The 22250-nt window shown below is 38.0% G+C and overlaps 1 protein-coding gene and 1 long non-coding RNA gene across 6 annotated transcripts in view; one reads left to right on the top strand and one right to left on the bottom strand.

Moving 5' to 3' along the window:
* Window positions 1-514, bottom strand: part of HECW1 (HECT, C2 and WW domain containing E3 ubiquitin protein ligase 1) — a 527464-nt gene extending 526950 nt beyond the window's left edge. For 2 of the 5 annotated variants that reach the window (XM_088797859.1, XM_088797857.1), the window contains exon 1: window positions 141-514. In XM_088797859.1, coding sequence (XP_088653985.1) covers window positions 141-170 — 30 coding nt within the window. In that variant the 5' untranslated portion in view covers window positions 171-514. The remainder of the gene's footprint in view (window positions 1-140) is intronic. The other 3 variants (XM_088797853.1, XM_088797852.1, XM_088797858.1) reach the window with 2 other exon arrangements.
* Window positions 285-22250, top strand: part of LOC148758379 (uncharacterized) — a 71241-nt gene continuing 49275 nt past the window's right edge. Inside the window, exon 1 of the long non-coding RNA XR_016021111.1 lies at window positions 285-407. This is a non-coding gene — a long non-coding RNA (uncharacterized LOC148758379). The remainder of the gene's footprint in view (window positions 408-22250) is intronic.

Below are 22250 nucleotides of genomic sequence, written 5' to 3'. Positions count from 1 at the left end.
AGCGAGAGGGTGGAGAGAAGGGTGGATCCCTGCCCTGAGAAGGGTAGGCGCTGCCAGGGCCTCGGGAGAAGCGGGGAAGCCTCCCTGAGAAAGGAAAGGGAAGGGGCGGCAGGCAGAGTCCCTGCCAGGCGCCCGCTTACCTTGGCAGCCTCCGCCTGGGCATAAATCATGCTCCGGTCGGCGCGCAGATTAGAGCCGGCGGGGCGCGCGTGCCCTACAGGGCGCGCTGGGCGATGAAGACCTGCGAGGGGGACCCGTTCTCGCCGTGCTCCGGGTGCCCCGGGCGAGCGGTGAGCACCGCCACGGCGAAGGGGCGCACGCAGCTTGGTGAGTGCGTACGCGAGGAGAAGGCCGGCTCCGTCAGAGACGCACGGTATTTCGGCTCCAACAACGGCGCCTGAAGAACGGTAACGCAGCACACTCCATCGCTTTATCCTCCCGTCCGCATCCCCTCCCTCCTAGCCTGCTCCTTCTGTGGGTACCAGACTCCCGAACCAACCACGAGCCGGGCTCGCTCTCTTTAGCGCTGCCCCGCCCTGCAGCCTCCGCGCAATCCCCTCCCCGCCCCCACCGTAAATATATATTGATTCTTTTTACCACCGGCCCCATCCTTCCGACACCCAGCACGAGTACTGGGCATATCCCGCACCGTCTCCGGCCCATCTACCCTTTTGTGTATGTGCAAACAGTGTTCATAAAGGACGTGGTCCAGACACCCCAGCAGGTATTCTGTGGCAGGTGCTCTACGGCCTGTTTTACACACTTTACCCACCTACCTTATAATACAGTTACAAGCACTCAAACATATGTCTAGGAACCGCCTAGTACTTTCACCGCAAACATACAAAACAAGTATCATAATTACAAATGCAAAGGATGAGTGCGTACCCCCGCCCCACCAGCAAATCCATCGTTGGGCAAGCCTAGATTTCAAACTGGGTTTTATCTTAAACGGTGCCCAGCATCAGAATGCTAGAACTAGAAGGAAGCAAAGGCCAAAAACCCCTCCTTGTGCAGCTCACTGAGACGCAAAGAGAACTGCAATGCTGGTCGCCATTGGTTGCTGGCTGTTCTGTGTAGGTAAATCTAAGTGCATCTGGTCTGTGTTCACACAAGATGCAGTGATGTTGACCACATCTCCACGGTTTGTGATCCCATAACCTAATTGCATTTTCCACAGTGCTTATTTACTTCTTACCATTCTCCTGCCCAGAGCCCCTACATGAGACATTTTTCACACCGGGGGAAGTCTCTCCCATATGCCAAACTGCAGTCCTCTAAAATAAACAGAGGGTTGGCCCTGACTCCAGACTCCGTATTGAAGACCAGAGCACAGACCTCCCCAAACCCTGTCGCCTCCTGTCCCCCTCTCTACCCCCCCCCCCCCCAAACACTGTAAGTAAGATGGACTGCTTCTCAGTGGCTCTTATTTCACTGACCAGCCTTTTGGCATTGATTTGTCTCTCACAACCAAAACTTTCCAGAAGTGCAAAGCTTGGAAGCTGTGAAGGCAGCTTCATCAGCCATATACTTTTCTCCCGAGAGGCACACATCCTTGGGCTTTCCTTTCCTCATTTCACAGAGGGGGAGGTGCCCAGGCCCCCCACTCTACTGACTAACAGACACCTGCTTGCCTGCCACCTTTAGCTTTCCCAGTCAGAGCTCAACGCAGACCACTTTTCAAACCTCAGCTAAGGATCCATGCAGAAAGCTGGGCATACGTTTCTCTGGGAGATTTTATATTCCAACTACTATCCCTTCCTATATGAAGAAAATCCTCCAAGAACAGAGGAGGGAAGGCTGCAGCTATAAACAGCAACATCAACAAACCATGTCAGGTTTCTGACCAGAGAATTGAACAAAACCAAACCTCTGCCACAAGGCAGCATCTGTGGTTTCTAAATTAGTACAGTGTCACCAGACCACAGTAAAGGATCATTCTTTCCTCAATTCATTGCCAGGCTGATCACCTCATTATTTTCAGTGATGCAGCATCAATTTGTTCTATCATGGAGATAACTCGACAAGCAAACATCTCTCATAACAATTATTGATGTAACAATCCTGAGGTGGGTTTTATTTTCCCCTGGAGAGTTTCTTTCTCTCTCTCTCTCTTTCTTTCTTTCTTCCTTCCTTCCTTCCTTCCTTCCTTCCTTCCTTCCTTCCTTCCTTCCTTTCTTTCTTTCTTTCTTTCTTTCTTTCTTTCTTTTCTTTCTTTCTTAATACTGAAAGCAAAAGATATGAACGCAGAAGTATACAAAGTTTCACATTTTCACACGTTACACAACTAAAGAAGCTCCTAGTAAAGCATCTACACACCAGGTGCTATGGCCACATCCACACAAGCTGATTGTCTTGTTTATTCCTCACACTCACACTGTCTGGAATATTCCTCTCCAATCCACTGCAGTCTGGGTAGCATCAGCCAGTTTCACAGAGGAGAAAACCAGGGCTACATAGGGTTGTCATATAGTTGCCACAAAAGACCTCATATCTACAGGTCACTGATTTCAACTGTCTTAACCTTAAAACAAGGTATATTTGGTGGAGAAATAAGAAGACATGCCATGAGTTTTAAAGCCATCCATGAGTGAATCATATTTATCAAGCTCCAAATACACTCCAAACGCTGTTGTTATAATAAGTCACAGTTCCAATGCCTCCAAAAATACTAATCTTGTGTATATAATGGCATAAAATGATGAAAGCATTTTGAGAAGCATATCTATATGCTGATGCAACCTTTGTTTCTACCTTTGGTAGCTCAGGGTCTGTGGGATGCAGGAAGGGACTGGTATGCCTGCTCATTTCAGGCCACGCGCATATACAGACAAGCAACCAGACACATTCCTAAGTGGTGCCTACAATGCTGAGAAAGCTATGATGTGGACTGACCAGGGACTTCACTTTTGGGAAGAGACCTTCACCTTAGTGTCGGCAGTAAATGCCTGATAGCCAAGGACTGAGCTGTTACAGCTATGTTCATGGTGTCAAGTTTGACATAGTCTCTCTCCTCAGGACAAATTGTAGCCAGTGATACAAAATGATCGTTTGAGGACGCCTTAGGTCCTAAGGCTTAGGATAAAAAGCCTTAGGTCAGCTGAGCAAGTTACCTAGAAAAACCAAGTCTACCTCTGATTAGGGAAAAATGATTTTAATTTTGAAAGGTGACTATACCTCAAGCAGAGACTGTGCTTACAGGGAAGATCATATCACTTTTCTATATGAATTTATTCACTCACTCAACAATTTTTTTAATGTGCTGTTTTCTGGGGGGATATAAGCTTTAAGAAGATAGAGTCTCTGACTTCATGGAAATCAGAGCTGAGAGTACTAAAACCTCTAATTAAACAAGTTAGCACTATATATTTGATGAATAGGGTGGTAGATGGAGGGCCCATCATCACACATTACAAAGGCCACTAATTCAGACCCAGGTGGAGGGAGTGAGGGTGGAAGTCCAAGGTCAGACTTTGGGATTGGTGGTTCCAAAGATGAATTTTAAAGGATCAGTAGGGGTTGACAGATGAAGATTAACATGCGAGGTCAGAAGATTGGCAAAGATGTGTCAAGTAGAGTCAAGAAAAATTCAGTTTGACTGAGATGCAGACAAATGCATAGGTGTGTAGCAGTGTCTTATTGTGTGGTTATAATTTGCATTTTCCTAATGACTAGTGAGGGTGATCATTTTCTCATGTGCTTATTTTCCATTTTTAATGAAGTATCTGCTCAAAGCTTTTGTCCATTTTTAAATGGGTTGTTTCTTTTAATATTGTTGAGTTTTGAGAGTATTTTAATATGTTCTAGATACAAGTTCTTTGTCAAACATGTGATGTGTAAATATCCACCCCACCACCCCTTACCTCAGTGTATGGCTTCACTTTTCATTCTCTTAGTAGTTTCTTTCAGAGAGCAAAGTTTCTAAGGTTGATAGAGTTCATTTTTATTAACTTTTTATTTTATGAATCATGCTTTTAGTATCATGTCTAAGAACTGTTTCACTAATCCAAGGTTACAAATAGCTTGGCTCATGGGTTTTTTTTTATTCCAACTTTTATAATTTTACAGCTCACACTTAGGTCTTTGGTCCATTTGGAATCATTATTATGTTTTAGCTGTAAGGTATGAATTGTGGGTTTTGTTTGTTTTTGCATGTGAATGTTCAATTATTCTAGCACTGTATACTGAAAAGATGATGAATTAAATTTGCAAATTTTCCAAAATAAATTGGCCATATGGGTCTCTTTTGGATTCTCTATTCTGTACCAATGATGTGTTTATCGATCGTTTTGCCAATACTACACTGTTTTAATTACATATATTTATATTAAGTCTTAAAATCAAGTCGAGTCCTTCAACTTTGTTTTTCTTTTTCAAAATTATTTGGGCTATTCTCATTTTTTTTTTTTTGCTTTTCCATATAAATTTAAAATTAGTTTATCAATATCTACAAAAAGTTTCTGCTGGGTTTTTTATTGCAATTGTGCTAAATTTATGAATCAGTTTCAGAAGAACTGACATTTAACACTCTTCCTATTTCTTACAGTGCTCCAATCCATAAACTTATTATATCTTTGCATTTATTTAAGTTCTATTTGATTTATTTCATCAGTATTTATGGCTTTTAGCATACAGGTTCTGCACATATTCTGTGAAATATATACTGAAATTTTTCATTTTGGGGGTACTACTGTAATAGGTATTGATTTTAATTTGGAATTTCACTTTTATTAAAATATATCATGGATTTGTTTTAATCAGTTATGGACATGCAGGCACACAACACAGAAATGATTGTTGTGAAGGAAGAAATTCAGAAGTCCCTAGAAACAGAAAACATCACATACCACACAATGCCATGTGGAGAAGTACCTGGGTTAGTCAGGAGGCCGAAGGGGCAAAGGGAGAACATGGCCCAGAGCTTCTATTTTGTTCTCTACAGGAAGTGACCGGGGAAAGGGACAGGCAAGTGTGAACAAATTTAGGAATAGATAGTTTGAATAATTCTAGTGGGCTCTGGGCTATAGGGGTGGTCTAGAATTGTTCTGTACTTGGCCCTGGGGTGAATTAGAGGAGGAGCAATACTAGCTTGGTGTGTGAGAGTTAGATAAAGAAAGTGTTGCAGGTATGGACTCAGGATTAGTGGCTTGTATATGAAAGCTGTGCTCATAGGAAAGTTGTTTGCTATCTCTAGGAATTAGCTAACTCTGGGAGGGGCAATCTCTCCCCAGACATCAAGGCCCCTAAGATGTCAAAACATGTTAAAATACAGAAAATAAAAAACATGATTAATACAAAGTTGGTCATTGCTAGAACAGAGGGTAAACAATGAAGTTTTCCTTTCTATATATTTATTTTGTAGCCTATGATCTTGCTAAACTCATTTATTAGTTCTAGAAGCTTTTGTGTAGATTTCTTAGAGTTCTCAATGTAGACATTTATGTCTATTAATAGAGTTTTACTTCTTCATTTTTAAAGATGTATTCATTTTGTTTATTTTTTTTAGTATCTCACTGGCTATCTTTTCTATTTCTTGCATATATTTTAGTTCTATTAATTAATTCAATAATTTGTTATTTATTGAGCTTCAGTGCAAAGATTGATAAAACTTAAAGACCATATAAACTTGTGCTTAAATCAAACATATAAGTACAATATGATGTAAGTGCTAAGATAAAGGTGAGTTGGCAGTGTGACAAGAGTGAGTGTGCCAATGAAGCCTGGGGAAGTTAGAGAAGCCTCCACTGATAGGACTTCAAAGGAACAATAAGAGTTTGATGAGTGGACCAAAGGGGAATGCATCCTAAAAAGAAAGAACAGCATACACGAAAGGACAGAAGACTGAATGAATAGAACGTACTTTGGAAATGCTGAAGAGTTCAATTTAACTGGAGCAAAGAGAGAGGAGCATCAGGGATAACTAGAAAGAAATATTTGGTACAAATTATGATGAGCTAAACATGCCCTGCTCCATATTTTAGAATTAATTCTGTAAGTAATAGAGAACTACGAAGATTGTTAAAGCCAGGAGGTAAAACAATAAGAATTGTCATTTAAATGTATAGCAAAGTAAAATTTACTGTGTGACTGAAAATTTATAATAATTTTAGGTTATTAAGATATGTTGATAACAAAAGTGTCAGCTTAGGATGGCAGCTGGCTAATTTACCTTCTCTCACCTTTCCATCAAAATACTTTAAAGAGCATAAGACAAAATGGCAGACCATTATGAACTATGAATGTTTATAAACAATTGATCACACTCCAGAAGGATTTTTTCACTAATCAAAGGCTGATTTAGGCATTGAAATATAGCCAGAAAAAAACAAAAACAAAAACCCCACAAACATGACTGTTCCCTTTCCACAGAAACACAAAGACTTCATTTAGAACAAGCAGTAGAGAATAGTTGTTAGAGCATGGACTCAAGTCAGTGACCTGGATTTAAAAATGTGGTTCTACCATTTACTTGTTTTGTGCACTTTAAAATATATTTCAATTCAATTTTCTTCTGTATAAAGTTGATTTATTTATATTAATATTATTTACCTTAAAAATTATTGGGGTTTAAGTGGGATAACAAATGTGAAGTTCATAACATTGTGCACAGTAGCATCCAATATTCCTTAGTTTGTGCTATCATTAATATTCTTTCTATAAATCCATTTGGAGATTCCAACCTGCTGTAATGCATGACTAAGTTTAAAAGTGTTTGGACAAAAGTTAGATACTCAAAGTAGTAAAGAGGCTTTTTAAAGAGTTTAAAAAAAACAATAATTTATACAAAAGAAAGGTGAGACAAACGACACTCAAAAACTTTGACAGATGATTTATAATGAACAATGAATGCATAATTCATGACAAACTTTTAGATAGCCCTATTAATCAAGTAAGTGCAAATTAAATTGAGAAACGATTTTTCACTAATTAAGTTGCCCCCCCAAAATAAACATTTAGAAACAATTACTAGTTAAGGTGTAGTGCATTTCTGTTGGTGCGAAAATAAATCATTCCAAGTTATCTGAAGTGAAACTTGGCACTTGTTTCATTGAACTTTAAACAGCTCATGTGCCTAACTGTAGTTACATCAGTTAGTTAATGCTGCATGACAAATCATCCCAAAATTTAGTTGATTAAAATAACAACCATGCATTATTTCTCATGAGTTTATAAATTGCTGATCTGGGACAGATGAAGCTGATCTCAGCTGCATTCATCCTTGTTGGCAGTTGGCATGTTTCTAGGGAACTGACTGATCTAGGACAACCTCATCTGGGATGACTTGGCTCTCTTCCATGTCATCACTCATCCTCCAGCAAGCTAGTCCAAGTGATGTAGGTGATACTGGATCTGCCGGCAATTTCTGAGTGTGGGACGGGATCGTGTATTGTGAAGCCAAAGAATGGAAACACGGACCAAGGAGAGGCAAAAAGTCAAAAAGTTTTAAAAAGATCATAGTTTATTAGAGGCAGGAGAAGAGGTTGCAGCTCCCGAGCAGGAGGGGGTCCCGAATGGGGGTGCCCAGGACTGAGGCAAAAGCTCTTATTTTTATACCTTCCCTTGCCTGTGTGGGGAAGGGGAGTTGTTTGGAGAAGGGAACTGTTTGAAGAAGGGAACTGGCACCTTCTAACGAAATTCATCCACCAGGTTTGTTCTGCTTGCCTATCCTAAAGGAATTAGCAAAGTAACCCACTCTTTATCTATCAGATCTGCTCCATTTGTCAGGCCAAAATGAATTTTATGATTAACTTCAAGGGCTTGTTACATTATGTCCTGGAGCAAAGGAGGGATTTCAAAACCTGAAGTTGTAGGATATGGCTGTCTTTTGTTTATTCCACCAGGGACCTCCCTGTCTACCTAGCAACATGCTAACTCTCCTGTCTCACAAGCTTGTTCTCATGGTAGCATCTGGGGCTCAAGAGAAAGAGCATAACTCTCCAACGCTTCTGAAGTCTAGGCTCAGCACTATCCGCCATATCCACTGACCATAGCCCATCACAAGACTAACCCAGATACAAGGGATGGGGAAATAGATTCTACTTGATTGGAGAAGCTGGGAGGTCACAATGTAAAAGGTATGAATACAGAGAAGGATAGAGAAATGGGGCCCCAAAGTGAAAGTATTATGAGAAACAAAAGAGACAAGACCACATTGGCCAAAACCTGGGCAGAATTCTAACAATTGCATCCTTGATATTGTTACCGGAAAGGGGGGGCCCTTCTCAGTGTGAAGTCCGGGCTTGGCTCTCACACCGGGGGTTGAACTCAGAAGAGTCTGGGTAGAGTCTGGCGAGCTTCCCAGACCAGGGGTTGAACCCGGGCCTCAGGGAGGGAAACTGGGAAACTTAACAGCTATATTACTAGAGGATGGGCCCTCCTCGGTGCGGTGTCCAGGTTCCTGGTGTCTCGAGCAAAGAATTGAACGAGACACAGAAGTAAAATGGTGAAAAGATTTATTAAAAGAGATCGTACACCCCAAAGAATCAAGAGCAGGCCAAGCACTAAGAAAAGCGGCTGAAGGCTCAAGAGGCTCAAGGTGGCATTATTATTAAGATAGAAAGTACACTCCAAAGAGTATGGAGCAGGCCCCAAGAAAAGGCAAGGCTCAAAAGAGGGGCTCAAAGCTCAATGTTCAAGAGGTAGCAGCTCACAGAAGCCTGGGGATTTTATCTTTTTTTATCTGGGATGGGCAATTCCCCTCTGGACAGGTCACCCCTTGATTGACACCTGTGATTGATAAGGGGTTGTTACCTCCCCCTCTTAGACTGCTCATGTCTCTTCCCAGAGTTCAGTCTGTTATAATGATATTAATGAACTACCGGGCATATATGTGATATTACAATGATAGTATAATGAGGCTAGGGTGAGACGGAGGTCATTGTATGCCTTTACTGTGCAGGACCGGTCTAATTTATTGTCTTTTAGTCTCCTCACAGTGGCTAATGGTTAGGGCAGACAAGGGAAGAATTTGGGAGGTCTCCAGGCTATGTTCCCCATAGATTGTGTTGGACGTGCAGGAATGCAGAGACCCAATTACCTGTTTCTAACTCCCTGCCTTGTTTTCCTTGAGACATTATCCCCATACATCTCTGTGGGGAGTTGAAGGATGGGCGGTCTGTTTCTTCTGTATCTGCTTCAAGCTGAGAAGCGGGGTAGAGCTGTCCCTACCTAATGGGGATTCACAAAACTCTCGCCATATCTGTTCTGAAATAAAGAAGAGGGGGTCTCAGATCTGTCTTGGTCGGGGTGCACTGGAAGCCTTGCTAGGACATAACTCATATCTTGATGGCCCCTAGATGAGGAGACAGATGTTAGCTAACAAATTAAAAGTGCTGGCTCCAGGAGTAGGACTTGAAGCCCAATTAGTTTAACTTTACCCAGGGGTTAGGTATGTGCGAGCCTGGAGGAGTGTTAAAACACATTTGGTCTCTGGGATGGCATTTGTTTATCCAAGAGTTAGTTCTGGAATGGCTTGGGGAATGTTGGGCAACAATGATTATAGCTCACAGGCTTTTAAGTAGTTATTAGGCAGAGGTAAGAGACATTTTGTGATTTAGGGTAGGAGCAATCTTTAGTTTAGGACTAAGAAACTGATTAGAAGAGTGATTAAAACCAGAGGCTAAGAGGCAAAGAAACTAAGGAAAAGGAGACTTAATATTTCTATAGTGAGGGGGCTCTCCCATATCGATATGAAGGACTGAGAAATACATTCTTGGACTATATATCACATGCTCCATCCTCTAGAATATAGCATAAATCATTGACATCATATGACACAACATAAGGTAGGATAAAATTTTGAGCCCTTAACCCTGCTTTCTTCAAGTAACTCTGGGGCATTAACACACCAGAGGTCATCATTCTACTGTGTGATAGCTATCCTCTGAGCTAGCTAAAGAAAGTTTTGTCACTGCCCCCACTCTTGTGTTTTTCTGTGCATCTCTCAGTTCTCTGTCTCACAAAATAGACATGACAGAGAATGGAGGGCCAGGCAGAGATGTATTGCTCTCTGGAATGCTTACTCATCCATAATGAAGGCTTTATAAACTAAAGTGGAGCCAGAACAAGCTATGGAAGCAGTGGATACTGCAGTTGGAGTACAGATTTAAATTAAGTGTGATCAAACAACTGCAAACTGAGTCTCTAATTTAGTTACATAACCTAAACTGTCAAAGGAAGTATATATATACTCAGCCACAATCCTGCAGATCCAGGTTGCCTAGAAGGAACTGAAAATTAAATGGAGTTGCTCACAACTTTCAGATCTCTATCCCAGGGTGGGAAACCACTCAAGTGAACAATGAGGAGACTAAGAACATTTCACTAGCCAATGCCTGCTGAACATTCATAACCCTCTGGCCAGTTGAATATTTATGAAACAAACAATCTAAAAGCAAAAATGGGAGTGCCAAAAATATACTTTAATTAAAGAGAGAACATTGATTGTTCTTAGAAACTAAAGAGCCTATCTATGACGTGATTTTCTACCAATAAAAATATTTTCAAAATTTAGAAGGTCATAAAGTAGACAAAGGGAATAAAAAGAGGAACGAAAAACTGATGAAGGTAGAGATGCAAAAAGGATAGTGAGAAACAACAAAAATTCAATAAAACTTCAAATTCAAATATAAACTAAAATCACTCTTGGGGACCAAAATGGGAGAAAAGACACTACAGAAAATGAATGATTGATACAAGGGATGTCCTATAAAGGACAACCCTGAGAAAACTATCAAACTCTAGAAAAATATAACAATGAGACAGATGAGAGAAAAAAAAGAAAATTACATAGTGCAGGTAAGGAAGATCCAACCTCAAAACTGTGTTCTTTGGTGGGGTGGGGAGGAGACTTGAACCAAAAAAGATACAAAATAAAAATCACAAACAGTATAGAAGCAATCTTTCCTGAGATGAAGTAATCCATGAGTCAACAAAGCTAAAGGACTCTTGGTATTAAAATAAATAAATAAATAAACAAACAAATAAATAAGTAAATAAATATCCTAGACCTGAATATAAACTCAATTTTAAATTATCATCAATACGCAAAAGAATTATACAAGTGCCAGATTAAAAATATAGGTAAAACAAAGGAACAGTTGTCTGGATAAACTCAGATTCTCTTTTGCAATATCAAATGCTAACACACAATGAAACAGCATTTGGAAAAGCAAAATATTTTATAAATAAAAAGTCTCTAACTTACCCAGTTATTCACATGTAAAAGCAACGAAGATATCTCAAGATATAGAGGAATTCAGAATCAGAAACATACCATTCAAGTACCTTCCTAAAAAAACTCCCTAAAACATGCATCAAGGCAGCAAGATGTAAGTAAAAATGAAGAAATATAGGACTACACGTGAGCATTGAAACCAATTAAATATGTAGAGTTCACTGCGACTTTGGTAAGTAGGTTCATTAAGCAAATGCAAAAAATTTTAAATCCTCTTATTAAAATAGGTCTATAAGAAACCAATCCTGATAAAATCATATTGTGTGATGATGAATTAGGTTGATAAGGATAAGAAAATTAATGGTCAGGTGGAAAGTAATGATACACTATATTCCTTGTTCTGATTTTGACAATTAAAAAAATATAAGTTGATTAATACATTTTTAAAATCCTGTAAAAGTTAAAATAGGGTTACAACTATTTAAACGTAGAATTTAAAATAAGATTTCAATCATTACAAAAAAACATACTAATTAGACATTTATGTATCTCACAAAACAACAACCCCAATAATTCTACCCACTTGACACTGTACATAGTTACTATGATATCATTGACTATATTCCCTATGCTGCACTTTATAGCCCCATGACTATTATTTTATAGTTGACAGTCAATATTGTTTTATATTAACTTCATGTATACAGCATATTGGTTATACATTTATATAATTTATGAAGTGATGCCCCGATAAATCTAGTACCCATCTGACACTATACATAGTTCTTATAATATTATTATATTCTCCATCCTGTAGTTTACATCCCCATGACTATTTAGTAACTACCAAACTGTACTTCTTAATTCCTTCACCTTTCTCAACAAGCCCCCAAACATGCCTCCCATCTAGTAACCATCAGTTTGTTCCCTGTATCTATGAGTCTTTTTCTGTGTTGCTTGTTTATTCGTTCTTTAGATTCCACATATAGGTGAGATCATATGGTGTTTGTCTTTCTCAGTCTGACTTATTTCACTCAGCATAATAAGCTCTAGGTCCATCCATGTTGTCACAAATAGTAAGATTTCATTCTTTTTATGGCAGAGTAATACCGTGTTGTATATAAGTACCATATCTATAACCAATTGTTGATTGATCGGCATTTTGGTTATTCCTATATCTCTGCTATTGTAAATAGTGCTGCAGTGAATATAGGGGTACATATATCTTTTCAAATTAGTGTTTTGGATTTCTTCAGATAAACACCCAGGAGTAGAATTGCTAGATCATAAGGTAGTTCTATTTTTTTTCAATACCAGTAATAATTTTAAAAAATTTTTATTGGGTAACACTGTGCTTTTTCCAGGACCTATCAGCTCCAAGTCAAGTTGTTGTCCTTTAATCTAGTTGTGGAGGGCACAGCTCAGCTCCAAGTCCAGTCACCGTTTTCAATCTTGTTGCAGGGGGTGCAGCCCACCATCCCATGCGGGAATCGAACTGGCAACCTGTTGTTAAGAGCACACCAACTGAGCTAAGCAGCCATCCCTAATTTTAATTTTTTGAAGAAGCCTCATACTGTTTTCCATAGTGGCTGCACCAATTTGCAATCCCACCAACATTGTATAAGAGTTCCCTTTTCTCCACATCCTTACCATTACCTGTTGTTTGTTGATTTGTTGATGATGGCCATTATGACAGGAGTGAGGTGGTATCCCATTGTTTTAATTTGCATTTCTCTGATGATTAGGTACGTTGAGCCCTTTTCATAAGTCCATTGACCATCTGTATGTCCTCTTTAGAGAAATGTCTATTCAAGTCCTCTGCCCATTTGTCAATTGGATTGTTTGTTGTTTGGTGTTCAGTTGTATGAGTTTTTTTATAGTTTTTGGATATTAACCCTTTATTAGATGTATCATTAGTAAATATTTTCTCCCATTCAGTAGGTTGTATTTTTATTTTGTTGATGGTTTCGTTTGCAGTGCAAAACTGTTTAGTTTGATGTAGTCTCATTTGTTTGTTTGTTTGTTTCATTTGCCCAAGGAGATAGATTTTTAAAAAATCACTAATAGAAACATCAGAGTTTACTGCCTGTGTTTTCTAAGAGTTTTATGGTTTTGAGTTTTACATTTAAGTCTTAATCTATTTTGAGTTTATTCTTGTATATGGTGTAAGAAGGAGGTCTAGTTTCATTTTTTGCATGTATCTCTCCATTTCCCCAGCACCATTTATTGAGTAGATTGTTTTCACCCCAGTGAATATTTTGCTTCTTTTGTCATAGACTAAATGACCATATAGGCATGGGTTTATTTCTGGATTCTCTATTTTGTGCCGTTGAGCTATGTGTCTGTTTTTATGCCAGTTCCATGCTGTTTTGATTACTATAGACTTGTAGTATAATTTGATATCAGGTAGCTGGATATCTTCAATTTTGTTCTTTTCAAGATTGCTGTGGTTATTCAGGATCTTTTATGGTTCCATATAAATTTTAAGATTATTTGTTCTAGTTCTGTGAAAAATATCATTGTTATCTGGAGAGGGATTGCACTGAAACCATACATTACTTTGGGTTGTATGGCTATTTTAAATATGTTAATTATTCTTATCCATGAGTAGAGTATATGCTTCCATTTCGTTGTATCTTCTTTAATTTCTCTCTTCACTGTTTTATAATTTTCTGAGTACAAGTCTCTTACTGCCTCAGTTAAATTTATTCCTAGGGATATATTTTTTGATACAATTTTAAATGGGATTGTTTTCCTTATTTCTTTTTCTGATAGTTTGTTATTGGTATACAAAAATGCAATCAATTTCTGAATATTAATATAGTATCCTGCTACTTTACTACATTTATATATCAGTTCTAATACTATTTTGGTGTAATATTTGGGATTCTCGTTATATAGTATTATGTCATCTGCAAACAATGACAATTTTTATTTCTTCCTTTCCAATTTGGATGCCTTTTATTGCTTTTTCTTGTCTGATTGCTGTGGCGAGGGCTTCCAATATTATCTTGAATAGAAGTGGAGAAAGTGGCATTCTTGTCTTGCTCCTGATCTTAAGGAGAATGGTTTTAATTTTTCCCCATTGAGTATGATGGTAGATGTGGGTATGTGATATATGGTCTTTATTATGTTGAGGTTTTTTTCTCTCTATTCCCATTTTACTGTGAATTTTTATCATGAATGCATACTGGATTTTGTTCAACACTTTTGCTGCATATGTTGATATGACCATATGATTTTTATTTTTCATTTTGTTTGTTTGATGTATCACATTAATTGATTGAACCAACCTTGCGTACCAGGGTTAAATCACACTTGATCTGATGTACGATCTTTTTAACATATTGCTAAATTCACTTTGCTAATGTTTTATTGAGGATTTTTGCATCTACAAGGTCAGACAATTAAGTTTGTGAACTTGTTGCAACAATGTTGCTAACCTTTCTTGATATCAGAAGGATTATTCATTATGAATTTATACCAACTGGACAAACACTTAACTAAGTTTACTATTTGGAAGTACTGAAAAGGCTGTGTGAAAAAGACAACCTGAACTTTTCGCCAAAAATTCATGGCTCTTGCATCATGACAATGCACCAGCTCACACAGCACTGCCTGTGAGGGCGTTTTCAGCCAGTAAACAAATTACTGTATAGAAACACCCTCCCTACTCACCTCATCTGGCCCCCAATGATTTCTTTCTTTACCAGAAGATAAAGGAAATATTGAAAGGAAGACATTTTGATGACATTGAGGAAATCAAGGACAATATGCCAACAGCTCTGACGGCCATAACAGAAAAAGAGTTCCAAAATTGCTTTGAAAGGTGGTCTAGGCACTGACATCAGTGCATACCTTCTCAAGGGAAGTACTTAGAAGATAACTGTAATGATATTCAGCAATGAAGTATGTAGCATTTTTTTCTAGGATGAGTTTGAGAACTTTATTGTCAGACCTCGTGTGTTCATCAGGTATATTGACCTATAATTTTCTTTTTTGTAATGTCTTTGTCTGCTTTTCTAATCAGAGTAATTGTTGTCTAATAAAGTGAGTTTAGGAGCCTCGTCTCCTCTAAAATTTTTTGGACTAGTTTGAGAAGATCGGTGTTAAATCTACTTTGAATGTTTGGTAAAATTGCCCTGTGAAGCCATCCAGTCAGTCCAGGTCTTTTTTTGGTGGGCATATTTTGGTTGCTCATGCGATTTCCTTAGTAGTAATCAGTTTGTTCAGATTTTATGTTTCTTTTTTATTCAGTCTTGGAACATTGTACATTTCTAGGAATTTATCCATTTCTGCTAGACTGTCCAATTTGGTGGCATGTAATTGTTTGTGCTATTTTCTTACATTCCTTTGTATACTGTGATATTAGTTGTGGTCACATCACCTCTTTTATTTTGGATATTATTTATTTGGGTCTTCTTTGTTTTTTTGTGATAAGTCTGGTAAAAAGTCTATCAATTTTGTTTATCTTTTCAAAGAAAAATTTCTTGGTTTCATCAATCTTTTGCATTGTTTTATTAGATTCTATTTCATTTATTTCCACTCTGATCATTATTATTTCCTTCTTTCTCCTTATTTTGGGCTTTGCTGTTCTTTTTCCAGTTCCATTAAGTGTAAGGTTAGATTTTTTATTTGAGAGTTTTCTTATTTTTTGAGGTAGGCCTGTATTACTATACATTTTTTTAAAACTGCTTTTGCTCTATCATTGTGTTTTCACTTTCATTGTCTCAAGATAGCTTTTGATTTCTCCCTTGATCTTGTTGTTGACCCATTCATTGTTTAGTATCACGTTATTTAGCCTCCATGTGTTTGTGTGTTTTTCAGGTTTTTTCTTGTAATTGATTTCTAGTTTCATAGCATTGTGCTCAAATAAAACTTTAATATGATTTACATCTTCTTAAATGTATTGAGACTTGTTTTGTGGCCTAACATGTTGTCTATCTTGGAAAATGTTCCATGTGCATTTGCAAAGAATGTATATTCTGCTGCTTTGGTGAAATACTCTAAAAACATCAAGTAAATTTATCTGGTCTAATGTGTCATTTAAGGCTGCTGTTTCCATGTTGATTTTCTGTCTGGTAATCTGTTCATTGGTGTCAATGGCATGTTAAAGTCCCCTACTATGGTTATATCACTGCCCATCTCTTCCTTTGTGTTTTCCAATATTTGCTTTATATATTTAGGTGCTCCTGTGTTGGGTGCATCAATGTTTACTAGGGTTATAGTCTCTTGTTGGATTTATCACTTTATCATTATGCACTCTCTTTCTTTGTTTCTTAGTATACCTTTTGTTTTAATGTATATTACATCTGATATAAATACTGCTATTCCAGCTTTTTTTCATTTGTATTTGCATGAAATATCTTTTTCCATCCCTTTACTTTCAGTTTGTGTGTGTCTTTAAATCTGAAGTGAACTCTTGCAGAGAGCAGGTGTATGGATTTTTTCTTATCCATTCAGCTACCTTATGTCTTTTGATTGAAGCATTTAATCCATTTACATTTAAAGTAATTGTTGATAGACACGTAATTATTGACACTTTATTATTCATCTTTTTTACCTTTTTTTTCCCTATCTTAATGTAGTCCCTCTAAGATTCCTTATAATACTCATTTGGTAATGATGAACTCCCTTAGCTTTTTCTTCTCTGGGAAGCTCTTTATCTTTTCTTTGATTCTAAATGATGGCTTTGCTAGGCAGAGTAATCTTGATTGTAGGCTTTTGCTTTTCATCACTTTCAATATTTGGCGACAATCCCTCTTTGCTCACAAAATTTCTGTTGAGAAATCAGTTGACACTCTCATGAGTGCTCTCTTGTAAGTAACTAGTTGTCTTTTTCTTGCTGCTTTCAGGATTCTCTCTTTGTCTTTAACCTTTTCCATTATAACTATAATGTGTCTTGGTATGGGTCTGTTTGAGTTCATCTTGTTTGGGATTCTCTGCACTTCCTAGACTTATATGTCTATTTCCTTCACTAGGTTATAAAATTTTTCAGTCATTATTTCTTCAAATATGTTCTCAATCCCTTGCTTTCCCTCTTCTCCTTCTGTTACTCCTATGATGGGAATGTTGTTACAATTGTTGGCCCAGTGGTCTCTTAAACTGGCCTCATTTTTTAAAATCTTTTTTTTCTTTTTCCAGCTCTAACTTTTTCTGCTACCTTGTCTTCCTTTGCTTCATCTAGACTTCTGGCAATTCCTTCTAGTGTATTCTTCATTTCAGTTATTGTATTCCTCACTTCTGACTGGTTCTTTTTTATGCTTTCTCTGTCATTTTTCATGCTTCTATCTCTTTGTTGAAGTTCTCACTATGTTCCCTGAGCATCCATTGTTTTGAACTCTGTATCTGGTGGTTGCTTACCTCCATTTCATTTAGTTTCTTTTCTTTTCTTTTTTGGAGTAGTCTCCTGTTCTTTCATTTGGGATATATTTCTTTGTTTCCTCATTTTGGCTGCCTCTCTGTATGCATTTATATGTATTAGGTAGATCTCCTATGTCTCCCAGTCTTGGCTGGTGGCCTTATGCAGTAGGTGCCCTGTGGGACCAAGTGTCACTGTCTCCCTGGTCACCTCTACCAGGTGTTCCAATGTTCCAAGAGTATCCCTTGTGTGGGTTGTGTGTGCCCATCTGTTATAGTTCAGCCTTGATTGCTTATTGGCACATCAGTGAGTGGGACTGATCTTTAGGCTGACTGGCCATTGGGTTTGGCTGTATCTACAGTTTACTGGCTGCTGTGCCAGGAGCTTATGCTATGGAGCAGGATTCACCCCAGTGGGCTTTGGTGCCTGTTGAAACCGCCCTTTGGTATGCTATTTGTGGGGCTAATTGGGTGGTGCTCTGCTGTGGTCTGAAGCTAACCTCCACGTATGTTTGTTTAGGGGCCTCTTCAGAGAGGCTCAGGTGCCAGCCCATGTCAGCCACTGACTATGAACAGCCAGGGACTACCTGGTAGGAGCTACAAAAGTGATCTGCGGTTGGTCACCTCCTGTGTTGGACCTGGAGGCATGTGGGAGAGAGCCACTCTGTGATCCAAAGATTGCTTCCACCAGTACCATGCCTGGGGTAGCTATGCAAAAAGCCCCAGAAACACTCCTGTAAGACTCAGCTGCTGATAAAACCTTATGCACTATTAAGTTGGGTGAGGTGGAGTCTCAGGGAGTCACCACGATGAAATGAGCAGTTTTCACCAGGTTAATATAGATTCTGGTTGGGTGCCATTGCTAAGTCTGGAGCTACTTTGCAAAACTCTTAGTACACACCAAGGCCAATCCCTGCATGCTTAGGGCCCATGGACCTCTGAGAGTTGTCCAAGAAAGAGTGCAATGCAAGTGAGGCTGGCTTCTTGCTGAGAAAGTGCTTCTGGTCTTGTGTGAGTTGGGTGGAGCAGAGTCCCAGGGAATCAACAGGATGGAGTAAGCAGAGGTAACCAGGCCAATACAGATTCAGATTTGGCCATTTGGGGTTGGGCTCAAAACAGGAAAGATGATGCCTCCCTGCTGGCTGCACGAGAGAAGGATTCTACACAGGGAAAATGGTAGCTGTCCCTCTAGTCTTTGCCCTGAAGCCGCACACTTAGTCTCTCCATTTATGTCACTCACACCTATGGAGTCACTGTCCCTCTACTGGAGCCCAGGGTAAGCACTTGTGAGTGAGTGAGTGAGTCTGTGTGTGGGCCCTTTATGAACATACCTGGGTTTCTTGTGGCCTCCCATCCCACCCAGTTTGTTGAAATCCCCACTGTTTTTCACAGCCAGATGTTGTGTGGGCTCCTCCTTTTCCACTCACTGGTACTCTGGGCTGGGGAGCCCAGTGTGGGGTTGGGGTCTCTCGCTCCTGCCAGGGGGAACTCTGCAACTAGATATCCCTCCAGTTCTCAACTGCCACATGCAGGTGTGGGGGCAACTTGTTTCATGTCTCTGCCCCTCTTAATAGTCTTGACGTGTCTTCTTCTTTACATCCTTAGTTATAAAACTTCTGTTCAGCTAGACTTGCAATGGTTCTCCTGGTTGATTGTTCTATAATTTAGTTGTGCTTTTAATGTGGTTGCTGGAGGAGGCAAACACAAGATTTACCTATTTCACCACCTCGGATCCTCTTTTTACTAATTTATTTAGATGAATAATTCAATTATTTTTTAGTGTTTCTTATTTTCTAATATACACATTTAAGGCTAAAAATTTCATATAGCTGCATTTTACAAATTTACTATTTTAATTTGATGTATTGGTCTAGAAGTAAAAACCCTTTTTTGTACTACTTTTTAATTGCCACAATCTTATATACACTTAACACTGTTTCTGGACATCCTTTTCTATTCTATTATTTTCCTGTTTATTCCTGCAGCAGTTCCACCTTGCTTTACTTTTCAGTTTATAAGATGATTTGATAGTTCACAGAGTAAGGCTCTCTTCAGTGTAGTAATTATAGAGAACTCTCTTATCTCTCATTTTGTATTCATTCATAGAAATGAACTTTAAAATAATTTTGTCAGGCGCTCAAAAAAACTTCATTAGACATATGTTCTGAGTGGAATTAAAAATAAAGATTAGTTAATGAAAAAGTAACATGTCTAAATTATTGTTTTTATATTCAGCAACAGGATATGCCTCTTCCTTTATTTAACAAATGTCTTGATAAATAATTATCAATAATTATATTTACTTTATTTCTTAATAAATGTTTATAGATTTAATATATATGTTATATATTTCTTTGCTTATTAACAGGAATTATTTCTAGGTATTATTTTTCCATTCCAGCACTAACAAGCTACTGCTTATATATAGGAGAATTCACTGATTTTTTAATATTTACTTTTTAACTAGTTGATGTATTTAATTACCTGTTTGATCTAATTTTTTAATGTAATTCTTCTTACTTTTACAGATGAAAATCACACAAACTACAAATAAATATAATTTTCTTCTACTCTTCACTATTTACATTATTTTCTCTCCAGTTTCTTGTTGCATTGTTGACAATTGCAGTGACAGCAAGCATGGTCTTTGTTTTTTTTTTCAATGAGAATATTGTTAATATATTATTACTATTAAGTATCATAGAGGTATTAGGTATCTGTTGCATCAAGCAGGCCACTTCTTATTCTTAATTTTCTAAAAGTTTATTTTTATTTGTTTATTTTAAAATCAGAATCGATGATTAATTTTGCAAATACTTTTTCAGCCTCTGGATTTCATGGTTCTTACTTTTTCAGTAACTCATGGATCTCAATTCTAACTAAAATAACTGAATATGGCTTATCCTGGATACTAAGATCATGCCCAGGGAAGGCAGGGAACCAGGCTTGCAAGGTCCCCAGGAAGGACTTTAATAAACATTCTTAATGAACAGAAGCAAAAATTGGCAAGAGATGGTTAAACTTGGCATGATAGCCAAGTTTACTCAAACAGAAGAATTGAACCAAAGAAGAGGCTATATGGAAAGTACTCTCTCCTGGTTAGCTGGGGGAACTCTAAAGACCTCTTCTGCCAAAGTGCTTGAAGATACCTAGGTTTGGTGTCTATGTGAAGGTGTCTAGGCAGCTATCTATGTGAAGTAACCTCACACTTCAGGGGAGAGAGGGCCTGTGGGAGCACATTGTCTTAGCCTTGAGCTCAGCAGACCTCTCCAATGGCCACTCCACTAACTGAGGTTATTTTTTTGTTTGTATAGTTTTTTGGGTTTTTTTTGTTTTGTTTTTTTTTAAATAAACTTCTGGAGCAGTAAGTAATTCCAAGTCCAACTAATTTTAGATCACTCCAATTGCCTTTTGAATTGGGTAAAGTTTACCACCAAAATTGTATTTTTGTTTTGGTCACTTCTCCTTGTATGTATAATAGTTTGTGCTTTACATATTTTTTCCAAGTATTATTTGGCATATCAAAGTTCATGATAATTATAGCTTCATTTTGAGTTTCAGTTTTTATAAAAGAAAAATGATTCAATTTGACACTGGCTAGTAACATGTGGCATACATTTACCTAGCCTCTCTGCACACATCTCTGTTCTCACCCTGTAGCAGCAGGAAGAAAATCTTCTAGGTCTGAGAAAATTTGAGTACCGGCCCTTTTTCTCCATATACATTTTCCTGTCTTTGACAATGATGACTTTGTTCGGTGGACCTAACCCCACTTGGGTAATTAGGTCTCTTTCCAGATTCAGATATAAAAGGGATTTTCGTATCTATAGTTTACAATTTGAAGTCTCTAATATTTAACTAATAGTTAACTAATATTAACATTGTGATTCCAACAAATTTTTGTTTGTACTTCCCTGATATGCTGTTAGCCATTCTAATAGGTTTAATGTATTGTTTTGTTTGAGATTTTAATTTTGTATTTGTTAGCTATTGTTGCATAACAAATTACCCCAAACTTAGTGCCTTAAATAGTAATCATTTATTATTTCACAGTTGCAGTATGTCAGGAATTCAGGAGTGGCTTTATTGGAACAGGCTTAGAAGTCAGGAGTGGTTCTAACACAGGTTACAGTTAAGTTGTCACCCAGAGCTGTACTCAGGCTAGACCAAGTCTGGATGATTTGCTTTCAAGATGGCTCCTTCACATGCCTGACAGGTCAGTATTTGTTGCTTGCAGACGACCTCATTTCTTCGCCCTATGAAACTTTCTATGGGTGCTTGAGTTTATCCTCATGACATGGCAGCTGGCTTCCATCACAGTGACAGATCCAAGAGAGAGAGCAAAGAGAAAGCCACAATGCCTTTTGACACTTTTTTTTGGAAGTTATACAACATCATTTCTGCTGCCACATTCTATTCATTAGAAGCAAATTTCTAAGTTCTCATTTAAGGGGAAGGAATTTAGGATCAATCTTTTAGGGAGGAGTATTAAATAATTTGTGGACCTTTTTCTAAACCATGATAAATTTCCCTTAACCTACAATACTTGGAATTTGTTTTGGAACACGATCCAAGACTCTTTGTCACCTATAGAGTTTAACCCATTTTACATTAATTGTCAATCAATGATCTCTTTGTTTTCCATCTCTTTATACTCTATTCCTTCTGATTTTATGCATTCTATTTTATTCATTTTCTTGTAGTGTAGGTCTTC

The sequence above is a fragment of the Rhinolophus sinicus genome, chromosome 4 (assembly GCF_057876585.1).
Source record: "Rhinolophus sinicus isolate RSI-liver-muscle chromosome 4, RSI-T2T, whole genome shotgun sequence".
NCBI lineage: Eukaryota > Metazoa > Chordata > Mammalia > Chiroptera > Rhinolophidae > Rhinolophus > Rhinolophus sinicus.
This window is presented reverse-complemented; position numbering and strand designations above follow the sequence as displayed.